Source organism: Nuphar pumila, chromosome 2 (assembly GCF_984573655.1).
Source record: "Nuphar pumila chromosome 2, dmNupPumi1.hap1.1, whole genome shotgun sequence".
Classification (NCBI taxonomy): domain Eukaryota; kingdom Viridiplantae; phylum Streptophyta; class Magnoliopsida; order Nymphaeales; family Nymphaeaceae; genus Nuphar; species Nuphar pumila.
This window is the reverse complement of record NC_143250.1, coordinates 16,127,611-16,150,998: the sequence shown is the minus strand read 5'-3', so window position 1 is coordinate 16,150,998 and position 23,388 is coordinate 16,127,611. Positions and strand designations below refer to the sequence as shown.

Genomic DNA, 23,388 nt, shown 5'->3' with positions numbered 1-23,388 from the left:
AATCTTATTATATTTTTTCTTTGAATTATCTGTTTGAAAGAATCGAGGTGAACCATCCTTTTATTTTGCTAGGATCCTTAGTTTCACTTCACAATAAGGTGATGACTGGGGAAAGCGATTGGAGCTCTGATACCAATTTCATGCAGTGAGCAGGAATACTGCTACCAATATCCTAACACATCTATGGAACTAGGAAAAATGAGAAAATAATAGAAAATTGTAAAAAAATGAATTTATTAATAAATTCATCATCAACTTGCTTTCTTCAGATGAACAAAAAGAAATCCTAGAAACAGTAATCCTAGTATGGATCTAAGATAGATCCAACATTAAGATCTGAAACGTGATGGGAAAAACCCATATCCAACTAAATAATTATAAAAAAAAAATCAAATAATAAAGATTGATCTGAATGGACCCTTTGTCATAAATATATTTGCATATGAACCATAGAAAACCCCATTTAAAGCACCTCTGTTTCAATAAAACTTTTTTTAATAAATCATTTTAAATGAAAATAACGAATGAAAGTGTGTTTTAGATTTTTAAAAAGAAATGCCAAAAAACTTGTTCATTTGAGAAAAACTTTTAGAACGCCAAAACTTGAATTCATTAAAAATATTTAGTTTTCTCAATTATGAATTCAAGTGGACTAGATCTTGGGCTTGGATCCATAGTGATTCTTGAATATGAATTAAGTAGCTTTTATAACCAGCTTTTTGACATTGGTTTATAAAATGAAAACCAAATTAAACCCGCATTTTCTTTTCTTTTAAAACTACTTTTTATAAGCATCCAATATTCAATCATTTTTCCACCACCCACCAGCCAAAAAACGCTCGGTCTGGTGGCCCCCATTCTAGACAGAACCTGCCTTGCCACTTTTCGGCAGCAATTTCCTGTGTTCGTTTTTTTCCTTTCTAAATGTCTGACCATTTTCTGACCAACGGTTGATCGATCAATGGCTGACGAGCTCTCTTTTTTAATTTTTTCCATAAAACTTTCGATAACCGGCCATTTTCTGGCCAGCCACTGGTTTGAAAATAGGTTTTTTTATTCCGACCATGGTGGACGACACCAGTTCAATCCTCTTCTGATCGGTGGTTGGCTGAAAAATGGTCAGACTTTTTTTTCCTTTTTACATTTTTGGACAACCAACAACCAAGCTTTTGTGTTTTTAGTCATCCAAACAAACAACCAGATTTTTGGGCAAGTTGGGTTTGCCAAAACCTGAGTTTTTAAAACCCCAAGTTTTCCGTGTCATCATCTAAATGTGGCCTTAAGCAGTTTTGACTAGAGGCAAAAGGTACAGAAAGGTAATAACATTGTAGAGAATCACATAAACTGATCTTTTTCTCTTTATAGATAGCACCAGGTTCCAGTAAGATTCAGCATTTCACCATGGATGGACGGACCAATTTGATAAATTTCTGTTTGATCAGAGATTTTTACAGACCAATAATCCAGTTTCCCATTTTAAATGGTGTAGTTATAACACGACCACAAATAGATAGCACTAGAACGTGGTTGATGTAAAGGGAAGGATAAGAAAAGGAAGGATTGTGAAAAGGTACTTCAGTCAAATTTCTTTGGCTTCAGGTTTCCTTTGGGGATTTTGATGAGAACACCTGCGTCCAACTTCTTGTAATGGCGCTGAAGCTCACCTAGTGCGCTGTAAATAAATCCATCTACTTGATCTTCATATTTTTCGTACAGCACCGGCAAGGTGTGGGCAGCAACAAACCCTGCTCAATTCAAGACGGAAATGAACACTTTCAATGGAAAGAACAGAACCATTAGATGGAGCGAGATTCCTGATGTTTTAATAAGCTGTTCTGTATTTTTAGATGAGTTCAAAAACAAACAAAAAAACGTGTCATATGCAGTCAAAAAGTTGTCCTCTTGGCACTCAGCAGAATCCTGGCATTAATTTGGCAGAAGAATGCAACTGTAGAATATAGATGATGTATACAGGTAAATTAATAATAGTAGGGGTATATGTTATACATACATTTCACTTAGCATGTATATCCCCTGTAAACACAACACGACACTTGGACACTTGATACACACAATCAAACTAATATAAAATATAATTAAATATTGTGTTATTAACTATCCATTTTATTTTATTTATGATTTTGATTATTTGTTTTGTATTGACTTGCATTTCTTTTCTTTTAAAATTTGTCATCAATTATATTACATTTTTATTTCAACTTAGTTTTATTATTTAATGATTTTAACTATAGTGATTTTGAATTCAAAATTTTGAGCTTTGAGATGATATTTTATTGCTTGTGGTTAAGAATTACATTACGTCACACACACACACACACACACACACAGTGTTAATATTTGGTGCTATTGAAGGCATGGAATTATTTAGCTAGAAATCATAGGTTCAGGATTTATTGACTCAATCTGGCTAGATAGATGTGTTCAGCATGGTTTGTTTGGTTTGTTTGCTAATGATCAAACCTTGGATCATGTGATTTCAATCTAAAAATATGATTTTTTGAATTGTAAAATTGTATCACATTGTTGGCCAATGGCTTTTGAAACCCTTAAGAAAACCTGCTTAAATGTTCCAATCACATGATTCAAAACTCATTTTCTACCAAAAAAACCTTGTAGATCACATCCATAAGGTCTGATTGACAAAAAAATCTAAAATATATAAAAAGGTGAGTTATATTCAATAGTTTAATGCCTTCAATAGCACCAAATATTAACACATATACTTGTGTGTGTGTGTGTGTGAGCGTGTGTTTAAAACAGCACCTAACTTTTTTGGAAATATTAAAAAACACAAGTAATTTTTTGAAATTATTAAAATGATACCTAAATTCTTCATTCATTATCTGAAAAAGAAAACCAATGTTCCCTTCGATTATTCAGTGTACATCTTAATTACCATTCTCTCTCTCTCTCTCTCTCTCTCTCTCTCTCTCTCTCTCTCTCTCTCTCTCTCTCTCTCATTTGGTTTTGATCATCCTATTTCTTAAACCAGTACCCTTTTTACCTGAAAATCTTCTATGTTTCCTTTCTAGATTATGAACTATTTCCTTCTTTTAAACAATTAGATCTCTCCTTTTAAAAAAGAAGATTTTCCTAATCTAATTAAAACAAACTTCCTTCTAAGGTAACCTTCTAAAACGATAAAATATATCCTAAAATGTGTGGCTCCAATAAAATGATCCAAATACAAAATATCCAAAATAGCAAATAAAGATTGAAATGGACCAGGTGCATCATTTTCCCTGGGTTGGAGAAGACTTTTCCTCAAATCTAAATCATGTTCCGCTTTTTCCAATTCTGTTCCACCTTGTGGGTTATGGGCCTACAATATGAAACTGTCTCTACGTTATTCCAGAAACAGAAGGGATCATGTTGAATCTAGTCCAAGAGGAATAACAAATCTAAGAATATTCTTTCCAAACCATCCATAGTCTCATGAGATGCCTCCAAAGTGAAACGGGTCAAATGGATTTGGAGTAGAGGGTTGAGATAAAATAGAGATCCATTCTGACATAACCTCATCTATGGCTAACTGTGGGAACCCATACTGAACTGATCCATGCAAGTCTAAGATTGGGGCTGGGTTCTGGTTCAGCTTAGGTAAGATGAGTACATGTTGGGGTTGGATCTGGATGTTAGGTATGGCATGGGAAGGATGTTTTGGATTGGATTCAATGGGTTCAGTTTTAGGTCCAACGTAAGGTTTTCGGGTATAGGGACATAAGGGTCCACGATGGCTTTAGAAGGATCCAATATAAGAGATTTGGACTCATTAAGAGATTTTGGATCCAAAAATAAAATAATTGGATATGGGTATTTGGGAGGTTTTGGAGAGGGTTCATTTGGGTTGGCTTCTAAAAGGGTATTATCTAACTGGGTTTGGGTAAGTTTTGGACCAAGAGTGAAGGGTGGTTGTTCTTCAAATTGGACCCACATTAATTTCTTCATCTCAATCAAGTTTGGCATTTCTTTTAGACATTTGCACTCATGAGTGACTTGCATGTCCATCCACCAGCATCTAACAGCTTCATGAAAAGCAATAATGGCTAGGACTTTTTGATGCTCTGGGATCTGGTGTTGCTCGAAGATCAGCTCCATTACAAAAATCCAATCAAAGAATGTATCCGGAATGCCTCGACCTGCAAACTCAAGAAGAACCAACTTATCACCATACTCAACACATCCAATACTCTAACCATTGCTTTGTAGTTTTTGGTGGATGTTTGGATATTGGGACATGTACTTGTTTTGAGTGCTTAGTTAAGGTCTGGGTCTGGTCTTGACTCGGTGGGTTTGGGGTGATATTCGATTTCAATGAAGTTGGTTTGGGTGAAAGTAGTTTGGATTTGGGTTCGTTATAAGGGTTCGAGTCCGATTTTCGGTTGGGATGGATGGGTTGCAGGTTTGATATTGTATTGAAATAAGGTCCATCAAAGCAGATGAAGGTTTGAACCAGTTTTGACAACTTAAACAGGTTGAGGAAGAGAGGCAAAGGCGAGGATGTGAGTTCAAACTGGTTCATGAGTAAATCGGTTTATTACACTACCCCTCTCCACACGATGGTGAATGAGAGAGGAAAACAGGGTTAGGGACCGCCCCACCCATCCCCACCGCATGGACTACCGGACAGCCGGGAGGACTTGCTGCTGGTGGAGTTGGGTCCCGCCGGCCGCCCCTGTCTAGCGGATGGTTGTTAGACAGGGTCCGAGCAGTGGCTAGGCTCCTGACGTTATGGTTGCCCTTGAGTATCGAGGAGGGACTGAACCCACCCTCCCCCATCATTGGAAGAGCAGAGGACTCAGAACCCTTCCTGCTGGTGGGTAGGTGTCTTGGTAGCCAGCCCCAACCAGTAGAGGTTGACTTGGTGGGGTCCAACCGATGCCGAGCTCTCGACAGGCATGAGGTTGGGGCAAAGACGAGGGCAGAGATGGGGATGATGGTGGTGAACCTTGGGGGCCGGCAGGTGGTAGAGAAGAAGGGAGAGGAGGTGTGGGTAACGAGGCTCTGGCCAAGGAGGGAGAGGATAGGGAAGAAGATTGTGGTCGTGGTGGATAAGGATAAGGAAAAGAGGGTGGTGGTGGAGAAGATATGAATGAAGAAGATGATGATGGTGGGTAAGGAGGTAGATAACGAGTGTGGTGGCCAACAAGAGTTTGAGGGAACCTACAGATTGTTGGTGGTTGATCGTCTACCGGCCAGTGACTGCTCCAATGTGGTATTGTCAGTTGCAAAACTATCGGGCTATCTACGACTCTTGAAAGTGTTCGAGCAAGGAGCCCCACCTGGGAGTAGGGTGGCTAGAGCAGATTCTGTTAAAATGGATGTACTATTTTTATGTATATATATATATATATATAGATAGATAGATAGATAGATATGTATGTGTATATAGGAAAACTGAAATATGTAAACCAACAAAATCTGTAAACTGCTATGAATCAAGAATTTCATAGGGTTTTTTGCAAATCTAACCCTGCAGATGCATTCGGCATGATCCATTTGGTTGGAATCGACTATTCGATCATTGTAATCATATCAAGAAATATGATTCTGTATGCTTGAATATTTACGAAAATTCTGAGTCATTGATTTTCAAGCCTTAAATGATCCTTCGTATACATCATAATAGGATGATCTAAGAGCTATGTCACATGGGTGCGGGTGCGGGAGCGGGTGCGGGTGCGGGGATTCGGCACTTCCAAAAAACCCAGGTGCGGGGGTGCGGCAGGGGCAAAAATGTAAAAAAAAAATTATATATATATATATATAATTTTGAAGTTTTAACAGTTTAACATTTAACAGTAAACATTGTCATAAACTCATAATATGATTCATCATGCATGCAGTATATCAACCTAAATATCAAATTATCAATCAAATAAGTAAAGCAATTACATAAATCGACCTAAATATCAATCAAATAAGTATTGCATAAAAGAACTAAATTACATACCAAAGTATATCCTGATGAAGTAATGGATGCTAATAATTTTCTTCTTCATCATCAAATGCATCATTAGAAGGAATACTGGGCTCAGCTAAATCCATGTTTATTACGTTGAATTCATGTTCTCCCTCGAAGTCACACTCTTCTGGGTTTACATCCCAAAATTTGGATGTTCCTTGTCTGCATTATAAACCCAATTTGAAAATGATAAATACAATACAAGTATATTTAAATGAAAACTAAGAAATAATCAAATAACTAAGAGAGCAAATTAGTACCTGTATTCATCATTGCTTCGCGAAAGTAATCGAAGATTTGAATGAACATATACTAAATCCTTTGCACGGTTGCTGGTGAGTTTATTTCTCTTCATGTTGTGGATTTGAGAATATGTGCTCCAATTTCTTTCACAACAAGATGAACTAGCAGGCTGCGATAGCAATCTTAATGCAAGACGTTGCAGAAGAGGTGTTTCTGATCCAAATGTTGACCACCATGTGATAGAATCTATATTATCTTCTTCTCTCGCGAATAATGCCGGTGCATATAATCTCGAAGATGAAAATTTTCCAAACTCTTGTGTGACTTGATGTAGAAGATATGCTTCTGGAAAAAGTCTCGTCATACACATATTTCTATGTCTTGATAGCTCTGGGTCTAAATTTGGAGGGACACGACCAATACCATCAGCCCGCCACTTATTTGCATAATATTTTGGATTAAGAGAATGTGCCATGCAATGCAAAGGAGTGTTGCTCTTATCCCATCTTCTGACTTAAAATTGAATGAATATGATTAAAAAAATCTGAATCATCCAATGCAGGATTTTTTTCTTCATGCATGAAAACTATAGCTTGTATTTTTTCAATCATATTATCCCACATTTCATAAACTTTGTGAAGCATGGGCTCATCCTCATCAACTTCTCTTAACATTTCCCAAATAAGTTGCGTAAATTAAAGGAAGTATACCACTCTGTCCCAAAACTCATCATCAAGAATGAATTTCTTAATTTCTTGAGCCTTCATATCATCATCAACACGATAGAATGTCCAATTTTCATCAGTCACCATGTTAATCAAAGCATTCTTAACTCTTTTAATCCTCTTCATCATCACAATGATGGACGCAAAACGTGTTTCAGCGACCTTCAACAATTTTAAATCAGAATGCCTATTAAATATAGCATTAGCACGATAGTGGTTAACAACAAAATTCCTAATGCTTTTGACATTTCTTTCTAAATCTTCAATCCATGAACATAAAGCATATGCTTGTGAATTTTCTTCTTCTTTGGGGTTGCATATGCTCTTTAGGGCTAGATTTAAGCTGTGTGCTACACAGGGAGTCCAAAAAATATGAGGGTACTCACTCTCCAAACTCAACGCTGCACTTTTACAAACCGGAGCGTTGTCTGTAATAATTTGTACCACTTTCTGATCACCCACTTCTTTTATCACTTCTATAAACAATCCCTTCAAATACTCTGCATTTTTATATTCCCCAGATGCATCAACTGCTTTCAAGAATATTGAGCCACTAAGCGAACAAGCAATGAAATTGATTAATGGACGCCTTTGAATATCTGTCCATCCATCAGACACAATGGAAACTCCATTTTGCTCCCATGAATATTTTTTAATTTCTAGCAACCTCTTCACGTTTGCCCTCTCTTCTGCAAGAAGTGTGGTTCGTATTTTTTCTGAACTTGGAGGCACATAATCACTCAAATTACAATTTGCCAAGGATGTTACTAAATCCTTCCAATAAGGATTTCTAGCCGCATTAAATGGGAGTGAACCAGAATAAAAATACCTCCCAACTTTTCTATCCAATTCTTCTCTTCCATATGTATTGAATGATGCTTGTATCGTTCCTCTACCTCCTAGATTGACTTTTCTTTTTTTTTTAACATTTTCTTGGTGGCTTGCAAATGGCACACTGAGTGCAGAAGAATCGGCCATTGCTTTCTCTTCTCATATTCTTCTTGTATTTTCTTGTATTGCCTTCGCATTGCCTCATCAACTTTTCTGCAAGCTGAAATGCCATGTCTTGGTATCTTCAACAAATGAGCCTTAACTCTTGTGTAAGACCCAACAAAATCTTTTTCGCAGAGCTTGCATCGAAATCTTTTGTTTCCACCACCTCCTTCTCCAATTTTTACAAGTTTATCTACATGTATCCATAGTGGCCCCACATCATCAATCCCACTGCAACTATCAACAAAACTAGCAGCAGAACTCACATGTTGGGATGAGGATGACGCAAGTCCTTTCCCTTTATCCGTCATTTTTATCCTGAAAACACAAAAAAAAATACATTACAATTTTCAAATTTATTCGAAAACACAGGAGAAGGGGGGGGGGCTCAGCCCCTCCCCTGCCAACCCAACAAGAGAGCGAGAGCGAGGGGGGATCGGCCCCTCCCCTGTCGACCCAAAAAAAAACACAGATGGGGGAGGGGCCCCCTGTCGACCCAAAGAAAAAAAATAGATGGGGCTCGTCCCCTCCCCTGTCGACCCAAAAAAAAAACAGATGGGGGATGGGCCCCCTGTCGACCCAAAGAAAAAAAAAATGGGGCTCGGCCCCTCCCCTGTCGACCCAAAAAAAAAACAGATGGGGGAGGAGCTCGGCCCCTCCCCTGTCGACACAAAGCAAAAAACAGATGGGGGAGGGGCTCGGCCCCTCCCCTGTCGACCCAAAGAAAAAAACATATAGGGGAGGGGCCAAGAGCCCCTCCCCTGTCGACCCAAAAAAAAAAACAGATGGGGGAGGGGCTCGGCCCCTCCCCTGTCGACCCAAAAACGAAAAACATAAAGGGGAGGGGCTCGGCCCCTCCCCTGTCGACCCAAAAAAGAAAAACATAAAGGGGAGGGGCTCGGCCCCTCCCCTGTCGACCCAAAAACAAAAAACATAAAGGGGAGGGGCTCGGCCCCTCCCCTGTCGACCCAAAAAAGAAAAACATAAAGGGGAGGGGCTCGGCCCCTCCCCTGTCGACCCAAAAACGAAAAACATAAAGTGGAGGGGCTCGGCCCCTCCCCTGTCGACCCAAAAAAGAAAAACATAAAAGGGAGGGGCTCAGCCCCTCCCCTGTCGACCCAAAAAAAGAGCTAGATGGGGGAGGGGCTCGGCCCCTCCTGTGCCGAAAAACGAGGGAGCAGGGGAGGCTCAGCCCCTCCCCTGCCGACCCAACAAGAGACCGAGAGAGGGGGGGGGGTGCTCGGCCCCTCCCCAGCCAACCCAAGAAGAGAGTGAGAGACATACCTGCGAAAGGAGAGGAGGAGCCTGGGAGGCGGAGCTGGGGGCGGCGGCGCCGGGGGCGACGGAGCTGAGGCGGCGATGGGAGAGCTCGAGCTCAGGAGGAGAGAGAGGAGAGATTAGGGCAAAAAAAAAATTTGTCCTAATCCTCCTCCTTTTCATCGGGGGGAATTTTTTTTTTCGCCCAAAATTGTGGACAAAAATGACCCTGGGTGCGTTGACCGCACCCAGGGTCGTGTTGACCGCACCCGGTGCCGCACCCGCACGCGATCCCGCGTCGCGTCGCGTCGACGCGGGTGCGGCATCTGTTTTGCCGAGTCCCTGTGACATAGTCTAAGAGTCTTTCTATAAAACCAAACATCTAGATTGCATCCATACGGTAAAATTTTAGAAAAAAAATTAAAAAACCTATAAAAATCTTGGTGCATATATATAGATATATATATATATATATATATATGTATATATATATATATGTATATATATTACATATTGTATCTTAGTCAACATAGGTTGACTAAGACTAGTCGTTGGACCGTCTCCAGCAACTAGAAGAGCACTCCTTTTTCTCCTTTTTCTCTCTCCTCTCCTCTTCTTTTTATAAATATTGTGGGTGTGGGTGTGGGTGTGGGTGAGTTGAAAGAGTGATGGGTAGTTTAGTCTTATGAGTATAAGTGTATTGTAGTGAGGATCAAATGTATTTTTCTTTTGTATTTTTTAATGTTCTTTATTAATGAAATTATTCATTCATTCACATCTCTTGTGTTTCATTTTTTGGTTCTTATGTTTTTGTCCAAACACATTATATTTTGATTCTTAGAGTTCATTTTGGAGTGCATTGAGATCTATGTTATTTCGTGACATGGTATCAGAGCAAGGCATCGTGGTCTTGAAAAAGATTTGCGTTAATGAATGGCAAGGATTTCGCATTCCAATACATATCTTTGTTTTCCTATTTTCATATGTATAATAGGTGTTTTAAAAGGATTATATTAAAAATAAATGTTTTCTTTTGAAATTAGAATATGTAGAAATTGTTGTCTTTTGATATATGAAATATATGATTTGGATTATGGATATATATATTAAAAAAATGTATTTTGCAAAAATATATGGTCTCTTAAAATCTTATGTGTTTCATGTTTTGCAAAATATAAAAATTTATGTTATATCTTTATTGTGTGTCTCTTAACGTATACATAGATTATCTTTGGGACTTTTAATATATTGTGATGTTTCTTTGGTGTTACATATGTAGCCTTTATGATTATTATTGAATGGCATAAGCATAGTTTGTCATCACGAACTCGAATGCATATTTTAATAATATTAAAATGTGTCTCTCTATTATGCATTATATTTTCTAGTGGGTTCTTGTGTTTATACTTCTTGAGCATTTTAAAACTCTTGTATGCTTGTTGCTTAGCCCTTAGTGGTTTCCTTTTTGTAAATTGATATTTCATTAAAAGTTTGTTGCATATTGTGCTTCAATAAGATTATTATTTTTTATTCTTTGTGTATACCCTTGGTGGCATTTGTGATTGTGCCCTTAGTGGCATTTGTGCCTGTGCACTTCCAACTTTTTGGTGGACACTTTGTTCGTGCTTGAAAGTGTTACCTTTCATTGCATGTTTCTTAGAAAATTTATATTTGTTGCATTGTGATAAAATTTCTAGCATTATATAAGTGGGTTCATGGTTGGTGATAGTTATATACTATGTCACAGGGACTCGGCTAGCAGGGTGCCGCACCCGCGTCGACGCGACTCGACGCGGGTGCGGGTGCGGGTGCGGCACCGGGTGCGGTCAACCCGACCCTGGGTGCGTTGACCGCACCCAGGGTCATTTTGGTCCATTTTTTTGTTTTTTTTTTGTTTTTTTTTTATTTTGCCATATAAAATGGGCTGCGGATGGTCCATTTTTTTTTGTTTTTTTTTAAAGAAAAATTTTCCCTATGAAATGGGCTGCGGATACGATCCCACAAGGAGGAGCGCACCAACTGTGCGCATAGGCCCAAGTTGTGCGCAACGTAGGGGTGGCGTGTGCAGGCAACCGTGCAGGAGGCAGGACGTTGACCGTGCGCTGTTGAAGGGTGGCGTGTGCAGGTAGCTGTGCAGGAGACTGAGCGCTGGCAGGAGGCCAGAGCAGGTTTTGGCAGGGGGTAGCTTTCAGCAGCCCCTGCGGCAGGTGCGCCGCAGGGGCCTTTTGTGGCAAGGCAGGCGCCCATTGCCGAGCACCTGGGTACTGACCCCTGCACAGTGTGCAGGGGACCTGTTTGATTCAGAGAGCCGTTGGGGCTCTTCTTTTTTGTTTTGGGCGCCCCAGCCATGGGAGCCCGTTTTTGTAAAGGCTATAAGCCTTCCTAGTTGAAGAAAGAATGGCATGGAATTTTGGAACTGATGCACCTTCGAGTTGCCCTTTTCTCTTCCTTATTCCCTCACGCTCCTGCAGGCGTAAGCTCGGAGCCGGACTCACACAGTGAGTAGCTGAAGGGCGTGGCTCTCCCTTCAGCCGGCCGACGGTCGCGTGGTTCTCGACGTCGGATTTCTGGGACTCGCTCAGCGAGTAGCCAAGGGGACGTGGTTCTTTCCCCTGGCCGGCCGAGGTCGCGTGGAACGCAACCCCGGAACTGCCTTCCTCAGCGGCGGCAGCAGCAAGTCAAGGCGTGGGACGCCTGCCTGTCTCAGCAACTCCCTTCCACCTTCGCCAGTGGCGCGCCAGCCTCCGCAGCGCGGCACTCCACCCCCCCACCCCTCCATCCGCAAGACCCTCGCGCGTGCAGAGCAGTACGCCCCGCGAAGGACCCTCCTTGCTCACAGGCCCTCGCCGCGCCTTGCCTCTCATTCGCAGCTCCCCTCGCACGCCCTTACCAAGGAGTTTTCCCCCATCACGCACCACCAGGACGCCCACCCGGCGCACGGCCTTCCCTGTCACCACGCGCAACCCTCCGCACGACTGCTCGCTCTCGGCCTTCGTGACACGCACCGGCCCCGCCTTCACCGCACGCGCCTTCCGCGCGCCTAACGGGTTCCAAGCGGAGAACCTCCCCAGCATCGCGCACCGCACGCAACGCGCGCAGCAGATTCCGCTGTCGAGAAACCTCCCTTCGTCCGCGCGTCGTCGCCTTCGCTGATCCGAACTCCGCGCACCTTCCTGCTACTGCAGTGTGCCTCTCCGCGAGCAACCATAGCGCGCAGGGGACCCGCGCCGGGGGGAACCCCCGAACCCCCCTTATATATATATATATATATATATATATATATATATATATATATATATATATATATATATATATATATATATATATATATATATATATATATATATATATATATATACATTTTTGCCCCTGCCGCACCCCCGCACCCGGGTTTTTTGGAAGTGCCGAATCCCCGCACCCATGTGACATAGGTTATATATGTTATTTGCTTATATATGGTTCTTTAAGAATATCTATATATGTTTTGGCATAATGTTATATGCCATTGTTGTCTCATGATAGACTTATAATCTAGATTGAGTTATCTCTTTATGTAGTTTGTTTGTATTGCATATAATTGCATTACATATGATTGCATCAATTGACATATTGTTGTGCATATTATTGCACTATATTCATTCTAAGTTTTTATCTACCTTTATTGGATTTGATTTGAAGCTTTATTTTTTCAAATCGGTACTTTTATATGAACTCACGTATTTAAAAATTGTTTTATTTGAGTATTTTTTGCCTTCTTATGACATTGTTTTTTGTTCATCACAGATTTTTCTATGATGCATCATTTTAGTTTTGGCATTGCTATTGTTGGGTCAGAGTTAGCCGTTGAGGTGAGTTATGTGTGCACCTCATGTCAACTTATCAGTCTAGATTCTCAAGTTTATGAGTGTCATGTTAACACTTGTCTTGGGTTTGATTGATAATTGATTGGCCTCTGGATCCATGTTATCTTTGTTGAACCATAAATGATTGTTGGGGTGAGTTGTGTGCACCTCATTTTTTGTCAGTTTAGATTGTTGGCTTATACTTCGGTTCTAACTGACAGTTGTTTGATCTTTGGTTCTATGAGTGTGTTGTTTCACTCATTTGTTTATTTGGCCATTATTATTATTATATTGGATGCTTATAATTATGTTTATTTGTGACAACTATCTATTTTGAAACTGTGGAGTTTCGAAAGATTGTTAAAATTGATACCCCAATTCTTCTTTATGACATTAGTTTGTTTTTTATTACAAGCCCCCTTTCCTTGTGTGCTTTCTATTATCATGCCTCTTATTTAAGTGTCAATTTATGTAGACAAGAGATGTTATTTTTTTGTGGTGAGTTATGTGCACCCATTGATTATTCACTTTTTTTGTGTATTTTTTATGCTCTTGTTCTAGTAGTTGATACACTTGAATATTGAGATTTGTCTTTTATTTAAGTGTCATTTTATGTAGACAAGAAATGTGATTTTTTGTAGTGAGTTATGAGCACTCATTGGTTATTTGCATTTTTTTTGTGTTTGTACTATGCTCTTGTTCTAGTAGCTGATACACTTGAATATTGAGGTTTGCCTCTTATTTAAGTGTCATTTTATGTAGACAAGAGATATTGTTCAAACTTTTTTTGTATTTGTTAAGTGCATAAGTGGCATAGTAACTGATATATTGTTCTAGCAGTTGATAACTTGAATTTTGAGGTATAGAGGTTGAGTGAGGTAAATTGCTTGTGGTGGTCGAACTATTATTAAGGTTTGCAAAATATCATTTCTTTATATTTGTATATTTGTGGGATTTTTAAATCTCTCCATAAAATTTCTAAAAAAAATCACTAATTTGCTCTTATATGGGAAACAGTTATTGAAATATTTTCATACATTTTGCATTGAATATGCTTTAATTGCATGATTAAAGATATTTCAAATTTGTTCCATGATTAGTTATCTTGCGTGTTTTGCATAATTAATGCTTTTTGCTAAGCATATTATCAATAAAATCCTTTATTTTTATATTTGTTGTAAGCCCTTTGTTAGTTTTTTGTGTTGTCCCTAGTGGACTTGTGATTGTGCACACTGAATTTTGCTTTTGTATGCCCTTAGTTGGTTCATATTTATCTTTCGCTCATATCTTTCATAAGTTGTTTTCTTTTGAAAGGTTTTCTTGTACTTCATTCATGAGTGATTTTTTCATTAATTTTAAACTATTACATGACTCATTTATATATACATTAGTTATATGGTTAATATTGCTTCTAGAAATGAAATAGTTGATTAATTCATGTTTGTCGTACTTGTCTTGATCATTATTGAATGATTTGAATCATTATATCTTCTGCTGTGTAAAAATGTTTTGTTCTTAAAAGAAAATCTATCTATGAAAAATTTACTCTCCTTCGTGGTATTTTATGAGTTACTCTCCTTTGTGAGTTACTTATTGATGTTGTTTGAAAAAACCATATTTCATGTCTTTTATGCATTATTATGTTTCTCATGATAAATATATGTGTGTATTGACTTTGAATAATGCATGTTTTCATTAATGTTTAAAGTAATTAATGATTTATGAGCTATTTTTGAGATATTTTGTGCATGCATTTCTTTCCTTTTATATATGTAATTATGTTCTCTTATGAATTAAGAACTATGATTTCTTAAAATTATCTATTGAAGTAAGACTCTCAATGACTATTGTGTTTTGAAAAATTAATGTGTTTTTCCTACCTTAAATAATTTTGAAAATTGTTAAATTGTCTTATTAAATATTTTTCTATATATTGTATATTTGGCATGTTAGGCCATCCTCTCCATAATATATATATATAGCTAATTGTAAAATCTTTTTATATTTTACGATATATATGTGTATAGTTGTAATGTTTTGATAGCTCTATTTACAAGTTCTCAAGTAGTGATGATATTGAAGATTCTAAAGACACTTCGTACAATAGAGCATATGATAATCAAGAGCACCCTTTCAAGAAGCATCAAATGAAAGAAATTCATGAAGTCAATGAAGAAAGATCGCTAGATTTATGATTGAAGATCTACCAAACTACATCTACAACTATGATTAACCTAAAATTATTTAACTTTATCTAGGAAAGCAGGGAAAAAGCTGGAAATAAATGGAAATTGAAATGACTTGGATTTAACTCACCTCAAATCTGAATTAACAATTAGATCTCTCCTTTTAAAGAAGAAGATTTTCCTAATCTAATCAAAACAAACTTCCTTCCAAGATAACCTTCTAATAAGATTAAAACTATCATAAAATGTGTGGATCCGATATAATGATACAAATACAAAATATCGAAAATAGCAAATAAAGGTCCAAAATAAAAATAGATCCAAATAGACCCTTATGGACCCAGGTCTTCCGTTCCACTCCTACATCAATGTCATAAGGGATGGAGGGAGAAGCCCTTGATGGGAGTCATAAGAGATGGAGGAAGAGAAGAGAAAAAGCTTGCCGAACAGCAACTTTGGTAATAGAGGCTTGGGTAGGTAGGAAAGAGCGGTGTATGTGGAAAATAATGCACCTGAGAAAGCTAACAAAGAGGGAAGTAGAGATTTGAGGGTAAATTAGTAAATTTAACCTATTAATTCAACCTATTGATAACATCAAGTTGAATTTATAAAAAATTAATTAACAGTGCAAAAGTTTGCTTTTTCTAACAATTTCTAAAACTTAGATATGCTTTTTATGATCACTAAAAATTTAGGTGTCTGAAAATTTTCTTCCTAATAATAATATTATTATTATTGTTATTATTAGTATAGAAGCAAGGTTTAAGAGGTAGAAAGTAGGTTGGAATGGAAGTAATGCGGAATGGCACAGAATATGCAATATGAGTTCAACAATATCCTAAAGATTGGTAATCAGCAACCCAACTGAATCAGATGGAAATATATGAAGCCGTAAACAACCTGATACGAACTGAAATAGCAGCTTGCATGTTCAGCAAGGCTGGGATTTATGTACTCATCCCACCCTGTTTTTAAACAAGAATTTAAGCACTTTCTATACTAATAGTAACTAATGAACTTGGAATCCTCAGCCTGCATTAAGGATTAATCTATACACACAAAACCCAACAGTCAAGCAACTTAAGTTCAGGCACCAGCTTCAGGATGACTAGAACACCACCATCAGTGACTAGAGAATTAACACGGAGCAGCATTTCAACCACCTTGAGCAAACACATACAACCAAGAACCCAGTTTAAGATATCTTATGAATTTAGGAATAGCCTAACAGTAGGACTTAATATAGGACAGAGTTGAGATGCTTGACTCACTTAAAAGTTAAAACACTAAAGAAAAGATGAGAAAAAGAGAACGTAAAGCAACACAAGGTTTATAAATAGGTCCTGATCATGGCTCAGGTCATTGTTAGTGAGAAACTAGAGCTATGTACATAAGAGCAGGAAGTTGAAACTCATAAATTCGCACAGCACCAAGTCAGGACATGTCAAATGCCAACTCAGGGTCGAAATAAATCATGTACACCAAGAACAATGTGTGATGGCCTCATGCACCTAATTGCTAAGACTGGTATACAAATGAAATATCAACCTTAGAGCCTCCATCTCACATCTGCATCCATCTTGTAGGGCCATTGATTTAATTCAGCTTGCATGGTAATAAGCCCCAAGATAATAGTGGAGTTAAATATGAGAGAGAGAGAGATGTCTCATGTATGAAAAGGAGAAAAAACACCATAGATATGAGAGAGAGAGAGAGAGATGTCTCATGTATGAAAAGGAGAAAAAACACCATAGTCATCACCAACAAACATGTGCTAGACGAGAGAGAGCTTATTGAAAATAGCATGGATATATAAAATAATTTTTTGAAGACTCACTAAATATAGCAAGTTTACATGAGGGAAAAGGGTCTTACCTATATAAACTACAGTAATAAAATCACACCAGCTTCCAATTATAGCAGCAGCCCACAAGCTTGCAACAACCTAAGACAAGATTTTTTCAGATTTGCATAATTAAGAGGTATGGTACATTGACATCAAAGGTAACAGCAAATAAAAGATCTATGGAAAACATTAATCAGTAAAATGTAAGAATGCGCACTATATCCTCAGACACAAACATGTTGCCCAGCCAACAACTCTAAGCAGCCTCACTGGAGATAACGGAAATTTAATAGAAGAAACTCATTCCAAGTAACCACCATAAAGTCAGAGGAAGCATTGTTCCAAGTCAGATGATCACATAATGAGAGATGTTCATCAAGAGCAGGTTATTTTAGACAAAAATACAAAAGAAATATTACTTAGAGATACACATTACCAAAAATATAGAAGCAGTCCAACTTTAACAGAACGAGGAAAATAATCCAGAGAGCCATTCATGTACAATGTGATTAGGCATCAGGTTTACCCAATTTGTCCCTGTCAATGCACTCATTTCAACTAAAAAGGAAAAGTCCATCTTGAGTTGTCCCTTCCTTGAATGGCTGAATAAAGCAACTTAAAAAAGAGAAAGCATATCTAAAATGCTACTATGTGCACATATCCATCACCTAGAAAAGGTTTAGCATGCAGACCAAGTACTATACCAGAATAAACTGCTTCAAGTTTCTTGCAGATGCAACATTTTGAAGAAACCTCAAAAACTGGTTAACTTCAGCTCCAATAGAAACAGCTATATTGACAAATATCTCCTCAGGCAAAACAACACGAGGTGGAGACCTGTGAAGATAAAATAAGTAAATAAAATAGCATTATGCTTCTGTTGAGATGTCAAAATACTTAAATAATGATAGTGGTGATGATGATGACAGCAATAATGATAACAATACAAAATGTCATTACCTGTTAACCAGTCCAGAAGCATTAGACCATAGAAACAGAACGCACATGCCAATGACCAGTGCAAAGCAAATGAGTGATAGCAAGTGATAATTTAGCCATTCGAATAGAATCCAAATAGCTGTAGCACCAGTCAGAACCCCAGCAGAGATCTTTTTGTTCCTCCACAATAATACATCCGCAGCTATTCATTCAGCAAAGATAAAAGGACAAGTAAAAGATCAGTAGGATAACTAGGGTAGATAATAAAAATAGGAAAAGCAGCTTACATTTACCACCCCCCAAGAGCTTATGGATTGGCTTCTCACGTCCAAATAGTCTATTAAACTGAGCTTTTATTGAAGTATCTTGCTCAAAAAAACTCACTGATTTCTTCTTAGGAACATTCTCTGCAATAGTTTCTACTAAGGTATTCAAAATGTTCTCAGCCGCACTGCTCGAGAATTCAGGCATCCTTCAATCTTCAACTAAACTATAAAATAAAGATCCATTTAAATGTTGTGTTCCAGTGAAAGTATTTCTAATAGAACGTAAAAGTTTTGAAGACATGCTTTCCGTTGCATATGTTAAGAACGAAGGGGGGGGGGGGGGGGGGGTGTTGGTTAAGAACACCAAGGGACAGGACATAAAAGTATCACCTTTGCAATCAATAATACAAACAGGTTCCACATTTTTTAATGATCCAGAGACTTGGGAGTTGGACAAGATCATTCCAAATTCAAAAACAAATCCCTGAACAGACAAGGTGGGAAATCATTTCCGTGAGCCTCTGAAGCTGCTTCAGCAGACTTGTTACTTAGAATGCTTAGTAACAGAAAAAATAAAACAAAGAAAAAGGTGGCCTATGAAACCATATTGTAATCAAAGAAAGTTGACCTATGATAACTCCAAACTCTGAAATAAGCAGCTGCAAATCTTTCAGCCCCCATGCGAAAATGAAACTTATGAGGGTTTCTTTTTGAAGGGAGATGATTGTAACCCAAATAGAATGGTATCTCACAAAGTAATATCATGTTTCACTCATCCATTCGGATCAATCAGACTTCCAGGCATGAACACCAAACTCACTAAAAGATGTAACAGGAGAAGCAAAATGCCAGCCTTGAATGGAAAAGCACATTTTACATTCTATCTGCTGAAAATAAAATAACATCATAATATAAATTTGACTTAAATTCCCATGACAGAGTTGCACTCGTGATCATTTTTAAATTAGTCTTTTCCTCATATTGTGAAACAAGAAAACTTAAACAAAAGCTTTCGTTATAAAAGAAAATTAAACTCTTTTTTTACTTCTATAATACAAGTAAATTTGTCATTCTTGCCACCCTCAACGACAATTTCATACCAAAAACTTCAATGCCGACTGTCATATGAGCAGTGTTATGTAATATGGCAAACTCTGAAGCAGATTCATAGAAAAGAATGTAAATCAGAGAACAATGGTTTGTGCCAGGAAATTTCGATACTAATTAAATAAAAGGGTTGTGCCTTTTGATCTGGCATCTGATTGCTGATTTGAGTCCGGCACTAATCTATACCTAATGGTTGAAACCCCAACCAAAAAAAGATCAGTAATCAGTGGAACTGGGAAACTACTGACCCAATGCAAGACATCTCATGCTTGATTTCAAGTGCAAAGCTTTACTGCCTACCCTGACACACCTCCAAAACAATTCACTTTCTAAATCATTCAGGTGAAGACTTCAACAACTTGTACAACTACAAAGCAGTAAATACATCATACACGAAGAATTTGTAACAGTCCAATGCATTACAGAAAAGAAATTCTGGGTCCACCTATTTAGAAACTACATAAAGTCCATGTGGTTCAACTCCTAATTCCACATAATCATTATATAGTTTCAATTTCCCAACTCAAACCAAAAGGTACCAATAAAAACAGAAGCAAACTCGATGTTCACAAGGTCGAACAACATTGAAATTTATACATTTCAACGTCACACTCTGCCCATATGATTCTCTGTTTACTTAAGATGAAGATTGAAAGCTACTGTAAATAATGTTACTAAATGATATACAACAAATAACAGAAACCATAATATTTATAACATTTTGTACGATTCAAGCAAAAGTTCTTCTCGTTCTACTTAAAATAATATGATCTTCAGTAGCTTCAAGGTGAAAAAAAGCAAAAAAGAAAAAGTTCTAGGAAGCACCTGCTTCTAACCCCAGCTCTTAGCCTTACGCTGTTAGTATTGAGCTCAAATAAAGATCGAAGACGAAAACGAAGGGAAAAAAAAACTATTACGGCTCGAGTGTGAATTTACCGCACACAAACACAGGACCAGACAAACAAATTAGAAGTTCCAAAGTCACAAAAGACGATGACTTCTCTTGGGTATATGATCGTTTTGTCTGACTCTTCAAGGTTAGGCTCGTCTATTTCATCCTTAGCTGAAATTTGCAAAAAGAGTAACAAGGGAATAAAGAAAAAAGGGCGTAATGCATCTAATACTTTTTCTCTATAGAAAAGCGATGGGGATTATGGCCCCCTTCCATTCGTCTAAAAGAATAACAAATGAAACCCACAATGGCTCAGCTCATCTGGTAGGAGTAACATGGGAATGTTACCAAGTTGACAGGACATCACAAGTTCCAAACCTGCGTCCCTTGCCGCAAGGTTGAAGCTGGGTATACATCCAGGTGGGCAGGAGGACCTCAAGAGTTTTATCAAGCCAATGTTCGGTCGGTGATGGGGCTTTTCCTTTAGATTATCCAAAAAAAATAACAACACAGTCGATAATACGTTTTTATTCTTTCAGTTAAAAAAAAATTGTACTGTTTTTTTATATGATGAAGGCCTTATATAGGTAACAAGTTTCATAAGATTCAAGCCTGTAGTTTCACCTTCCGCTTTGAAAATCCAAGTTTTTTTGGCAAAAATCAAATTCCAATCACGAGGAAAAAGAGATCTTTTTTTCTTTTTTCTTTTTTCTTTTTTGAAACAAACAAGGAAAAGGAAATCTTCGGCAGTGTGCATCCGATGAAAATGCCAGTTTGACAGCTTATCCTCACACTTTCAGCTGAAACAAAAACGCAGACGCAAAAATGTCAAAGAAAACGCAAAAATCAGCACGATTTCCAGTGGGATTCAGACCCAAATTAAATCTTGGCCTTCTGCTCGAGTGAACCAAGCTTCACGAGAAAAAGAAAGATACAGAAGACGAAGATCCACTAAGTCTCAACTCGAATCCCTCGCCTTCCCTAATCTTTACAGATTTTTCAGTTCCAACACAGCAAGAGAAACACACACACACACACAAAAAAAAAAACAACAAAGAAGCAATCAAAATCACAGCTTCATGTAGGATTCAAACCCTACCACTCCCCCCGTACTAGAAAAATAAAGGACGAAGAAGAAAGGGAAATTTCAGAATTTTTTTCAAAATATTGGAGAAATTTAAAATGTGAAATTTTTTTATTCTTCGCGTACGAATGTTCAAAAATGTGTACGTACCCTTTTAAGATTAAAAAAAAGTTATATCTATAAAAAAAAATGCAGTGAACAAAGTAAGAGAGGCTACAAGACTCACCGTGAAGAGAGAGAGAGAGAGAATGAATGAATGAAGGGAAAAACGTGAATTTGGAGAGGTGAGAGATGAAGTGCTTGATGGCGTGTGGGAAAGAAGGAATAAAATGGAGGGAGACGATCTCTTGCTTCCAACCCTCCACTGTTTAAAAAATTTGACCTGATTGTCCCGGTATGGCAGTGGACCTGGGGCGGGGGCAGGCCCGTCTCAAAATTCTGTCCATCCCTGTCACGGGTTTTGATTTTAACCTCTATCCCAGCCTTCATCCTAGTTTGTCCTCCATCCTCAGTCCCAACGGCTGACTCCTTTTTTTTTTTCGGTCCACTCTCATACTGAATGAGGGGTGGAGAAAGCATAAGTCCTATCCTCAGTCCAAATAGGTCCGGGACCTGTTTTTTCCCGATCCATTGTATCCCTAGCTTTCAGCTCCCGTTTGGGAACCCGACCTCAATTAGTTGGACTCACTCAAGGATCGAGATGGACCTGGGTTTCATTAAATGGACCCGCTTCCAATAACATTGGGTCAGTTCTCTCCTTCTCGCCCGTCTACACATGCTCCACTTCATTGGAAATTACAAATTAGTTTTTTACCCTACCAATTACACTATATCATTGGGTTTTGAACCTGCAAAGTCCCAACACAAGGTGGCGTGCACAGCTGCTTCTACCAGATAAGCGAAGCCCCCGTTGGTACTTCATTGGCAACTATCGGTTGTACCTGTCTGTCTGGACATGTTTAGGCGCCCTTGTTACAAGGGCAAGGTTGTGGAGTCGTGGTCCTTGACAATTGTGCATACTTCTCAGCTTTTAATACGGGAGGCAAGGTCTACTGTTGGGTTCGCCCCTTTTAATTGGGGGAGGAGGGTGGAGAATGGGGAAATAGGGATGCCAACTGCTCCAATGTAACCTGATATTTGACCCGAATTCGAAACTGATTAGTCGGATTCAGTATCTAAATCCAGATCCAATTAAGAATGGGATTCAGATTCAGTATTAATTTTTTATTGAAATCTGCATCTGAATCTGATTAAAACCTAAATCCAATGAAGATCCAATTCTGATAAAGTGTAAAGATTGGGTTTTAATCTAATCAGATTCGGATTCAATCTTTTCATCCTACTCCAAACCTGAATCCAAATCCAATTTGGTGAGATCTGATTGAGTCGGATTCGATAATGTCTAAATTTGACCCGAATCCAACTATTGACATCCCTGGGGGGATGAGGTGTGTGATACACTCTGGTCCCACCTTTCTAATAAGGGCAGCCACTACGTGGGTCCCCCTGGTTAGGCATAACACCTTATAAGGTGTTCTGCCCCGAACACTGAATCTGCTCAGTTTTTAAAAACTTAGGCTGCATTTGATACCCTTGGATTTGAGATAGGAGGATCTGAGGTAGGGGTGGCAAAATCTGACATGACCCACCAACCCGCTTCTTAGGCGGGTTCGGGTTTGGCTTAAATGGGTTCGTGTCGTAAACGGGTCGACCCACCTAACCTGTTTATTAAACGGGTCAGGTTTGTGTTAGGGGTATGCCAACCCGGCTGACCCTTTTAATAAACGGGTTAGGCGGGCGGGTCAACCCGTTTACCCAAACCCGACCCGCCAACCCGTTTACCCGACCCCAACCCGTTTACCCGACCCCAACCCGCCAACCCGTTTACTCAAACCCGACCCGCCAACCCACCCACCAACCCGTTTACCCGAAACCGACCCGCCAACCCGACCCGACCTGTTTATTAAACGGGTTAACCGTGTCATGACCGGTTTAATAAACGGATCGGGTTCGTGTTGAGCT

The 23,388-nt window shown here is 38.7% G+C and overlaps 1 protein-coding gene across 1 annotated transcript; it reads right to left on the bottom strand.

The window, feature by feature from the left end:
• Positions 1-1,334: 1,334 nt before the first annotated feature.
• On the bottom strand, positions 1,335-21,676 carry LOC149844877 (reticulon-like protein B8). Its single transcript, XM_089995339.1, has 6 exons — positions 21,593-21,676; positions 18,305-18,507; positions 18,039-18,219; positions 17,783-17,915; positions 17,108-17,177; positions 1,335-1,745 (listed from the first exon to the last, which is right to left on the bottom strand). The coding sequence occupies exons 2-6, from the start codon at positions 18,486-18,488 to the stop codon at positions 1,576-1,578; spliced, it is 738 nt and encodes a 245-aa protein (XP_089851465.1). The 5' UTR covers positions 18,489-18,507; positions 21,593-21,676; the 3' UTR covers positions 1,335-1,575.
• Between the last annotated feature and the right edge of the window lie 1,712 nt (positions 21,677-23,388).

What these genes read in the sequence shown, in the direction of transcription:
- LOC149844877 (XM_089995339.1), bottom strand. Translation starts at nt 18,488, where the DNA reads ATGCCTGAATTCTCGAGCAGTGCGGCTGAGAACATTTTGAATACCTTA. An exon ending in GCTCTTGGGGGGTGGTAAAT is followed by an intron (nt 18,220 to 18,304) that starts GTAAGCTGCTTT and finishes CTGAATGAATAG; the next exon opens with CTGCGGATGTATTATTGTGG. An exon ending in TATTACTGTAGTTTATATAG is followed by an intron (nt 1,746 to 17,107) that starts GTAAGACCCTTT and finishes TGAATTGAGCAG; the next exon opens with GGTTTGTTGCTGCCCACACC.